Source organism: Arachis duranensis, chromosome 3, assembly GCF_000817695.3.
Source record: "Arachis duranensis cultivar V14167 chromosome 3, aradu.V14167.gnm2.J7QH, whole genome shotgun sequence".
Taxonomy (NCBI): domain Eukaryota; kingdom Viridiplantae; phylum Streptophyta; class Magnoliopsida; order Fabales; family Fabaceae; genus Arachis; species Arachis duranensis.
This window is the reverse complement of record NC_029774.3, coordinates 134,017,674-134,028,158: the sequence shown is the minus strand read 5'-3', so window position 1 is coordinate 134,028,158 and position 10,485 is coordinate 134,017,674. Positions and strand designations below refer to the sequence as shown.

Here is a 10,485-nt window from a genome sequence, read left to right as displayed (position 1 = left end):
CCTACATTTTTGTTTTTCTTTTCTTTTTTTCCCCCTTCCATTTTTTCTCTTTCTTTTTTCTTTTTTTTTTTCTTCCAAGAAATTATTATGGTTAGGTAAAGCTTCTATTTAAGGTCAAGTGAACCTGGATGTTGCTGCAATGAGTTACTTCATGTTGCATTTGAGCAAATTGGGCAGAGTTACAGTTTTTACTTAAGTAAATGCTGAAAAGCAAATATTGATTTGAACAGGTAATTCTCCATGAAACTGCTGGGTTGGTACACTATCTGTAGGATCTTCATTAACATTTGTTTTTGTAGGGTATCTGTTAATTATGTCAGCCTTGTTTGTGCTGCTGCTTATTATGTTTGAGTAAATGGTCAAATTCATCCCTGAAAGATCACCCGTTCTCCAAATTGGTCTCCGAAAAATTTTTTTAATCAAATTCGTCCGTGAAAGATTTTAAGTTAGTCACATTAGTCCTTTCGTCACTCATCTGCATTTGTATGGTTCGAAACAATTCGTTGTCCATCTGCATTTTGGAGAATGGGTGATCTTTCAGACACGATTTTGACCATTTATTCTATTATGTTCCCTCTTAAAATATTTTCATATTGCACTCCTGGTAATCTGCAGTTTGACTACTTTTAGTGTTAATACATTCTGTTTATTTATTTGATATTAAGTCACATAACACGAATTGTGTCTTTTGAATATGAATTTGTTGCTGAGCGATGCTGGAGAACTTTGGTTTTTTTCTTTTCTATTTGACACAACACATGGGATTGTTTTGTTGTTGATTGTAAATGCCTTCTGAAGGTTTTTCCTTTCTTTTCCTTTGTTTTATTTTTTTTGGGGCAATCTTTTTTCCCTCTTTCGTTTTCACTTTTTCTGGATAGGGTAAGCTGTGGATATGATGATCTTATGAGCAGTTGCAGCATCTTCGTCCAGATTATTATTCGAAGTTCTTGGAAGTTGTGTGCTTTTAGATTTCTATTTCGTTGTGGGTAGAATATTTGAATAGAATCGTTATCTCTATGCATCAAGTGCTCGACTCACTAATGTTTCCCCGTCAATTTGTCTTGTTGGCATTTATATTTGACGTGTTCAATCATGATTAAGTGGAATGTCAGTAGGTGTGTTGATCCTCGACAGTTGGTCGGTGACATTTTAGGGGCCATAAGTTTTTCTAGTTTTGCCCGTGTTTTACCTGCTCCTTGTCGGCTGAACCGTAGTGTCATGGGGAATTAAAAAGCATTCCCTTCGGGATTTGCTTATAACGACTAAAATATACACTTTTATATCGATGTGGCTTTAATAGCATTGACGTGGTCGTGTTATCTTATGCTGTATCTCGAAAACCATCAGCATTGGGTTTGGTTTGGGTTTGGGTTTTTTAAAACAAATTATATTGATAAGTTTCACACAACAGATTGTCGGTGTTGGGAATATTATTTAGTAGGAAGTTGCTAGAGTAATTGCCTACACACTCACGTTTCCTCCCCACTCGTTTGCTTCGATTGGGTTCCTCGGTATTAAAAATCGCATGCATATCGTTTTTTCGTTGGTAGTACGTCCATCTCTTTTCAAATCAGGTTAAATAACAGGAAACATAAAAGTTGGTTTAACAAGATTTCCTTGCGTATTCATGAAATTATAAAGTCAACGTTTCATTTCTAATGTCATTCTTTATTAGTTTATATCTCTATCTACAACCGTCCCTATAATAGTTGAAGTTATCTTTTAGATACAGTAGTTTAAAGCCAGCGAGTATGTTTGTCATTAGTTCATTACAAAGCGGATAATCTTATCAAAATAAAACTAGTCAATATATTATGGATTGGTTCATGAATGCCGTGGATAGTGTTAATGGAACAATATACTTAACTAGGAACGTTGAATAGTCCTAATATTACATTGCCGAAGCTCTATCGGTAAAGCGGTGAAGAAATGAATAAATTTGATGTATTTCAAACGCACATGGATTGATTTACGTATGGGTTGTTTATTCCCAGTTGACTATTAGGCTGCTTGCGCTACAGAATAGGAAAGATAAATAATGGTACTTTGTGCAAGGATTCAAGTTAATTTCACTGAGCCCATGTGAACAACAAAATAATATACGTTCTAGAAAAGTTGTGCAATTCCGATTAGGTGTGCCCAAGGTAGAAAAATTGGCGTTCCGTTTAGAACCTTCTTTTAACATTGGTTCTAGATACAAAATGCGCTTAGTAATACTGATATCAATATATCATCATCATAATTGAATCCAGCGTAAAGGTGAGCCATTAGACATTCACCTACTTCTTACTAAGATTTCAGACACCTCTAAATATTTATTTAAATTTAATTTTTATATAATATAAATCATCATATGGACAGAAGGTTCGGCTTTTATAATCATTATCTCCAAAGCCAAACAAATAATAATATCATGATTCTTTAATAGGATAAAATATTTATACGGATATATTTTAAAATGAATCTTATTTATTGGAAGAAGAACATTTCATGATGTAGAACATTTGACTTTGTTGTAATCTTTACAATAAGGCGGGAAAAATATGATGGATAATAATATATTAAAATTAATCTTATTATTTTATCCAAGATGTTATGTGTAGTCACTAGATCCATCATTATATATTTGTGTATAAATATATATATTATTTGAATTATTTTTAATATATATTTTATATTTTATATCTATTTTATACAAATAACTGATTTTTAATGTATATTTTACATGATTATTGTTCTGAGAGTTGGTGTCAATGTATTTATAGTAGAGTCGATAACTACTTTTTTGAAGTAGTTTCACATTTATTGGTAGATAACCATTCCCTTTATCTTGAGAGTTTGTTAGAATTTATCTTTAAGTGGAGATAGAGATAATAGAAAAGATTCGAATAGATAATTACTTATTATGATAAGTAAAACTGGACCTTCTTGTCGGAACCGACCTCTAAGGAGTCGAATAAGTGGAAATCCTTAGTGAGCCTTTATGCGGGAATGGATCCTCTCTATTTTTTTTAACAATTGAATGAGTAAAGTGTGATCTTTCACTATTAATTTAATAAGTGAGACCAAAAATAAATATGAGAGAAAGAACAATAAAAGATTATAGATTATACTTTATACTCTTAATTTTTTTTAACAAATGAGAAGATCCATTCTCCCATTATGCTTAATAGACTTGACTTTATTTTGGGTCAGGATATAAAAAATAGTTATACATTATAACAACATAAATATTGCTTTTGCTTCTGCTTTTTGCAATAATTATATCACCTATATTCACCAGATATTCCAACCACACAAGTCTCCTCATAAATGATATAGTTCACCTACTAAAAGAAAAACTCCAAAACATGTCAATCAACACCTAACTTATACCCTTAAACAAATACCCTAAACAAACTTAAGGTTCAGATCAAATACAAAGAAGAAAACTTGCAGTTGGATTCTGTTTTTTTTTTTTTTTAATTGAATAAAGAATATCACTTTACTTTAACTCTATATAAGTCAATTTTATTCAACTCAAAATTCAGTTAAAGTCCCAGGCTCCCATCCCATAGTCTTCAAATAAATAGTAACAGCAAATTATATTAAAGTAAATTATTTTTTTTCTTTAGAAAAAAAGAAAAAGAAAAAAGAAAAAATTTAAGGCAAGACCATAGAAGATATAACACGTGGTTAGGGGCCTCAGAGTTGTAACATGAGCAATCCACTCCTAAACACAAACGGAAACAGAAACATAGCCACTGAACTTCTTCTTCTATTCTATAATTTCTATTCATTCATCTAAACACACAAACATAGAAAGATGCGGTTCTATCCAGGCTTAACCATCACACCCACCGATCACCGCTTCTGCGTCCCAACCGCCACAAATCCCGTCTCTCTAAGGCCCATTATCGGCCCAATCAAATGCCCAAACCGAGTCACCTTCTCCTTCAAGAAGCCCAGGGCCACCCTCAACGGCGCTGCTGCCACCGAGGATAAGCCAGCGACGGCGGTTGCGGACCTGAGCTTCTACGAGCTTCTAGGGATTTCAGAATCGGGGTCGCTGATGGAGATAAAGCAAGCGTACAAGCAACTCGCAAGAAAGTACCACCCGGATGTGTCTCCACCGGGTCGGCTCGAAGAGTACACGAAGCGGTTCATTCGGGTCCAAGAGGCTTACGAAACCCTCTCGGATCCCACTAGGAGAGCCATGTATGATAACGACATGGCTAGGGGAGTTCACTTCGCCTTCAATGCTCGTCGAAGTTACCACCACCGTGATCAGGTTTTCCCCCTTTTTTTTCTGCTGAAATTTCATATACGTTGTGGATTTTGATTTTTTTGTTATTTGTGTATAATTAGAAGCAAGTTTAGTTATCTGAAATGCTTGGATTGGTTTATTCTGTTTTCAGGATAGGGTTTCTAGCGAATAGTTCATATAAAGCTTAGTTCTTGTAATTTCCGTGCTCATCACGTTGATTCCTTTAGTTGGTTGGACATGAAAATTAGGGCTTTACTTTGCGTTTGAATCTGTGAATTTGTTCCCTGCTGATTTATCCTTGTTAGCAATTTTGCTGTTTCTGTTTCTGTTGGTATTTATTTTTTGGCTAGTTGGTTCCTCCTCCAACTCTGTGCCCATGAGGCCATGATTGATTTTTCCCCATTTTTTTAAAATTAATTATGATGAATGTAACCACTAACCAGCTCCTTCGTTGACTTTTTTTTTTTTTTCGTTTGAATAGATTCATATTGATTTTATTCTGGCTTTTGTCTTCTTTTTCTGGAATAATTTTGAATGTGTCAACTTCAACCCCATTTCATCATCTCAAAGACTTGATACATGTATTATTAAATTCAATGCATATATATGACTCTTGAGCACACTTTGAGTCAGTAGAACCTAATTTTATACCATGGTGATGGAAATTGTAGGTCCTACCAACATGCTTCATGCCTTCTAAACATATGGAAGAAGTAGAACCTTTTCATATATTGTATTTGCTTTGTTAATTGGTCCTTGTATGTCCATCTCAATCCGAATTGTTTTAAGACAACAATCCTTAGTGTGTTTTCTTTTTGTAATTTTTTATTTTTTCTAATAATCCAAGCGATTTGATTTGTTCTCAGGTGGTTGAACATAAGAGCGAGTGGAAATCTCGTTGGCAATCACAACTTTCTGAGCTGAAAAGAAGAAGTAGGAGCAAGAGCAAGGATGAAGGGAAGAACATGTCATGGGCAGCAAGAATGCGCCAACAAAGAAATGAATCATCAGATGAATCATGACTAGGATTTCCATTATTGTTCTCGAATCTGTGTATATGTATATATCTATATCATTTCCACGTTAGTTTTTAGATCAGATATATAGTATTACTTTCGGTTCACAACATGTAGTTATGACTTTTATGGTATGTTCATAAATTAATGTATCTACTACCATAAACAAACTTTACCCTGATACATTAATTTATAAATGTACCAAAAAAGCTGAAATAACAGTTATTGTGTGCCAGAGTGGTCTGGTGGCTGCATTCACTATGCTAACAAAGTAACAAACCATTATAGTTTGCCATTGCCACCCAAGAACGGGAAGAAAAAGAGAAAGAGAAAGAAAAGGAAAGTGGTGCCTCTTGGCCTTAATAATCTAATTATAGTTGATTATTCTGCGTCACACTTTGTGATAAGCATGTATTCTGGTGTCATTTTCTTGGCTTAAGTGGTGTATTTTGTCTCTACTAATCATTCAGCATAGTTTGTCCCAATTCCCAAGTTTCCAATCACAGAGATAAGGTGATAATAACTATGATGTCGACCCATAACAAAATTGGACACCACATAGCTCCACGCCAATTTGGATGTAGAATTCTAGCAAAGCAAGCAAGCAGGCCCACTTGTGCCTCAGTGTTTATCATAGTTGTCTCTAAATAAATCACTAATAGCCGCCACCGTTAAAAGGTATGTGGTTTTAGTTTTATAGCGGTATAGGAAAAAATTATATTATTTTTAGGGTGTAGTTAATATGTGTATTAAATATATTTAGTGTACATGTTAAAGTTACACTTATTATTAGTAAAAGTTGTCAAATTTTTTACTTTAGTAAAAATACAATAAATAAATGTATTAAAAATTTAAACTTTGTATCTTTTTTATAAAACTTTGTTAATTAGTAATCATAACATGTGTTATTAGTTAAACCATTATTTTTATATTAAGTTTAAATTAAACTTTTAATGGATATTATTAAGCTATAAAATTATATGTTTGTGTTTTGAGAGATATAAATTCATGATAAATTTGTTCATTGTTTATGTTTAAGATGAAATTGATTTTTGCATAAAAGGGTGTAAAGTTATCCATGTAGTATGTATGATTTTAAACTTCCAGAAAATATTTATAACAATAAAACTATGTTTAGAATATTCTTGTTAAAAAGTTAAAAGTAAATGAGTTTAGCTATTTTGTGTCTTTCAAGAAATATTTTAATAATATAATAAAAAATTTAAATTTTTAATGTATTTATCTTATCCATAATTTTTAGTAAAATATTTTTTATGATATTATTAAAATATGTTTTTAGAATATATGTTAACAAGACTCAAATTGAAAGGAGAACAAATACATTTAATGCATTAAAAATTTAAATTTAACAAGTTTATTAGAGAGTTTTTACATTTTATATCTTGTGATAATAACTTGGTAGAAAGGGTTCGTTATATAATTCAACATCATCATCATCGTCCTCTACGTTGAAAACTAAAATTTTGCATCTCAGTCAGATCAACCATCTATGTATCATATATGGATTAATTATATTAGGTATATACTAAAATTAATCATTAAAATTAATTACTAATATAAAATATATATTGAAATAAAAAATATATTTTTAACTCATTTTTAATATATATATTTTATATTAATAATTGATTTTAGTAGTTGATTTTAGTATATACCCATTATATTTGATAACGATAAAATAAATATCCAAGGCGCTCCATTTGAAAACGAAAAAGGGTTTCTTTTAAAAAGCTCGTTCTCGACAAAGCATAATGGTACCTTTTAATTTGTATATTTAAGTATTTAACCCATCTCGGATCTGCCAAACTTATATAATAATTAATTCATGTTTTTGTTTTTTCTGGCACGTGATTTATTGTCTTAGCATTTTACTACTGTTCTAGTATGAGGCGAAAATGGTCGTTAATGTAGTCAACCCAATCGGAAAATTAAATCAGTGAATTAACTCGCAATTCTCTATTAACAAAAAGTAAAACTCAACCCAATTCGGACTAGTTTTTTGAACCTTTTAAGTTTTAACATTGCGAATTCTCATGTCTTAATGTGCTTAAATGTCAAGCAAAATAACACGAGTTAACAATGCATATTTCCACTTAATAGAATAATATATCTTAGCAAACAACGTAACTCTTATAGAGCCAATAGAAAATGCTACATTCACACAAACATAACGTCTAACATGACAATTATTGTTTCACAAGCACTTACATTTTATTACATTTGGTGCACAATAATAACACATACTTAATTAACTAAAAATCACCCTCAAGCAGAAGACCATTATTCTTGAGCTCAGGTTTAATCTTCACAATTTGATCCTCAGGCAAAATCATGGTCACAAATTTCCCATCAGAGCCATTCTTGTTAGCACCTTTAGGCCATGGCATAACCAAAACAACTCCTTCATCTCCAACACCTTGAAGTGTTGTGTAAACAAATCTTGGTTTTTTTCCCTTCAATTCCAACTCATACACATTGGTTTCTTCTAAGTCAACAAAAGTCAAATTTGCACCATACACATAGAAATCAGCCACCCCTTCATCTTTTTCCATTGCTTCTTCAATTAGATTCCTTTCGTCGATTCCTTGTTCCGCAAGCATGCTTGCCAAAACCCTAAAATTAGTGTCGGTCATTGAAAATTCACTTCCAGCTTCAACCTTGCTTATGACTTGATTATTGCCAATTATATCATTGCCATGACTCGGGTCGGGTTTGCAAATGGTCACGGTGTTGGGCTCGAATCCGGGCCGAACTTGGGCCACACAGTGCCAAATCACAGCACAAAGGGATTCAAAAGGAGGGGTTTGGTCAGCACTTGGGCCCCAAATTTGGGCTTGTAAGTAGTTCATTTGGGAGCCAGTTACTTGGAAGGAGAATGTGACCATTTTGCAGTTGTTCGGTGGGATCCAGTGGTCGCCGACCGGGTCAACCGGCTTTGCACAGACCGGGTCCATTTGAGGTCCGGTTCCGGTGGGCCTTGGGATTGGTCTTGGGATGTTAATGGGCTTGGTTAGGTCCAAATAGTTCATGCATCGTCCCCAGTTGTTGATAAACTCAGAAGCTGCAAATGGGTCACCAAGTATATGGGCCCAGCTAAGGCCCAAGGAAATTCCACCACACCTAAAATGAGTTACCTGGAATTATAAAAAAAAAATTAGAAAAAGAAAAAGACAGTCATAAATGTTACTCCTTATTACTGTACATGTGAGGATGGTTATCTTAACTTAATATGTTAGTTGTTAAGTAGTGCATAATTAATTAGATAGAATAGATGTGTGGTTAGTTGCTCTATTTACTATTCATTTAGACTAGGGTATTTCATCAGTTTCTTTGTTTCCTCATGTGTCTTTTCATCCTATCCATTTTTATGAAACTGACCTACATCCAACCCCATTATCATTAAGAGGAGTATATAATAGTTTTCATTCCATAATTTAAATTTCGGTTCATTTATTGTCAATTCAGGGAAATTATTTTTTTTATTGAGAAATGGTTGTCTTTCTTCTCTAAATTTAATTGGGAGTATGCAATTATGCATTGCAGTTGAGCCCCACCGGACAGAAGGCTGGCAAGGCCATAATGAGTGTCAATTTTAAATATATGTAACCCTTGGTATTTTATTTTAATGATACAATAAAAACAATACACGTTTATAGACAATCCCTATCTTGGCTTAATATTATTTATCTTCATAGTAGTAGTGTCTATTCATTCTGACGTGCGAATTTTTCCCTCCAAGTTGTGTATATTTTATTAGAGTTCTATGAACCACTGTGATCTAGAATTATTGAAAAATAATACAAAGGTGGAATTTTAAAACAAATAGATGTCTGTTTCAAGTTCAGAAGCATGGTTTCCCTAAGCAGAGCATTAATATGAGTGAAAGCCACACAAAATAACGGGTTCATGTATGTTATATCAAATTATCAACCATTTTCTTATTCGTCATTAATTAGAGCATAATAGGGACTTATCAATAGGGACTTATAAAGGGTAGTTGCATTGTGTAATTATTAAGAAAGATAAGTATGCTGTCGTGCTATACATGTATTTATTGATTTTATTTTGTCTCAAATATTACGATGATAATTAACTGTGTGATTATTTTTGTGGAAATGAAGATGATGATGGTGGTGATGCTCCCTGGTCAAGAACACAACTGAAATTTCACAATTAATTAAACGATTCTTCTAAACACATCTCTATAGTATTCATCAAAAGAATATTTTTATTAACAATATAATTTAAATTTTTAAGAAATTTAACTTTATATGTTTTAAGAATTTTGTATAGTAAATTCCATCCTAATAAAAAAATGACATTTAAACTAGTAATTGTTTTAGAAGGAAAAATAGGGAACACTACGTATTTTCCATGTTATTAAGACTGAAATAGGGTTAGGCAGTTAGGCATCAACAAAATGCCTAGGCGTGTAGTACTAATGCATTAATTAATGTGTTTCATAAGTGACTCGTCTAAAAGTTTTTGAATTTTTAAGAAAAGATATTTTTTAATTTTTTTAAAAAAAATATATTTGGATATTTTAAACAAAAAAATATTTTTATTATTAATTATATTTTTTTACTACTAAAAATTTATCAATTACGTTAAAATAAAAAAATTGATTAATTTTTTGTTTATCAAACTTAATAACACACAAATAAACACTAAACAAAATGATTACATTTGAATAAAAGAAATAACGATACTTCATCTAACAATAATTAAAAGTGTAGGGTTGTGTGAATGAGGTTTGAAAAAAATAAACTGTGAAATTTATACACTCAAAAGTAGTTATTAAAGTAATTTTAATATAAAGACAGAAGATAAGACTAAAAATTACAGTATATCAAACTTTACGAGCGGTAAAATGAATAAACCATGCAACACCACCTCTTTAATATAACATACAATTAGCTAATATATTAGGTGTTTATTAAAATTAGTCATTAAAATTATTTATTAATATAAAATATATATTAAAAATAAATTAAATAATATATATTTATACATAAATATATAAATTAAATTAAATTGTGCCATGAAAAATTTGTGGAGATAGTACAGCATTCACAACCTGTATATGCTCTCACTTTCGAAAATAACATTCCAGACATACTATATATAATGGGTTATGCTTCGTAACTAATAACATTTATTTTAGAAAATAGATCAACTTCTCTAATCTTAATTATACAAGTT

General features: G+C 31.8%; 3 protein-coding genes across 6 annotated transcripts in view; 2 read left to right on the top strand and 1 right to left on the bottom strand.

The window, feature by feature from the left end:
* The window catches only part of LOC107482288 (uncharacterized), a 7,378-nt gene extending 6,323 nt beyond the window's left edge, over positions 1-1,055 (top strand). For 3 of the 4 annotated variants that reach the window (XR_001590697.3, XR_008007058.1, XR_002373220.2), the window contains 2 exons: positions 80-230; positions 879-1,055. The gene's annotated coding sequence lies outside the window, so the exon portion shown is untranslated. The remainder of the gene's footprint in view (positions 1-79; positions 231-878) is intronic. The other variant, XR_001590698.3, reaches the window with a different exon arrangement.
* Positions 1,056-3,573: 2,518 nt separating this feature from the next.
* Positions 3,574-5,701, top strand: LOC107482289 (chaperone protein dnaJ 20, chloroplastic). Its single transcript, XM_016102736.3, has 2 exons — positions 3,574-4,270; positions 5,113-5,701. Exons 1-2 carry the CDS (start codon positions 3,806-3,808, stop codon positions 5,266-5,268), a joined length of 621 nt encoding a protein of 206 aa, XP_015958222.1. The 5' UTR covers positions 3,574-3,805; the 3' UTR covers positions 5,269-5,701.
* A 1,646-nt stretch (positions 5,702-7,347) lies between these two features.
* The window catches only part of LOC107482290 (protein ECERIFERUM 26-like), a 5,207-nt gene continuing 2,069 nt past the window's right edge, over positions 7,348-10,485 (bottom strand). Inside the window, exon 2 of the mRNA XM_016102737.3 lies at positions 7,348-8,417. Within this exon, the coding sequence (XP_015958223.2) occupies positions 7,536-8,417 (882 nt within the window). The 3' untranslated portion in view covers positions 7,348-7,535. The remainder of the gene's footprint in view (positions 8,418-10,485) is intronic.

Excerpts from the sequence above, each read along its gene's own strand:
- LOC107482289 (XM_016102736.3), top strand. The coding sequence starts at position 3,806 with ATGCGGTTCTATCCAGGCTTAACCATCACACCCACCGATCACCGCTTC. Across the intron at positions 4,271-5,112 it reads GTTACCACCACCGTGATCAG|GTGGTTGAACATAAGAGCGA; the intron begins GTTTTCCCCCTT and ends ATTTGTTCTCAG.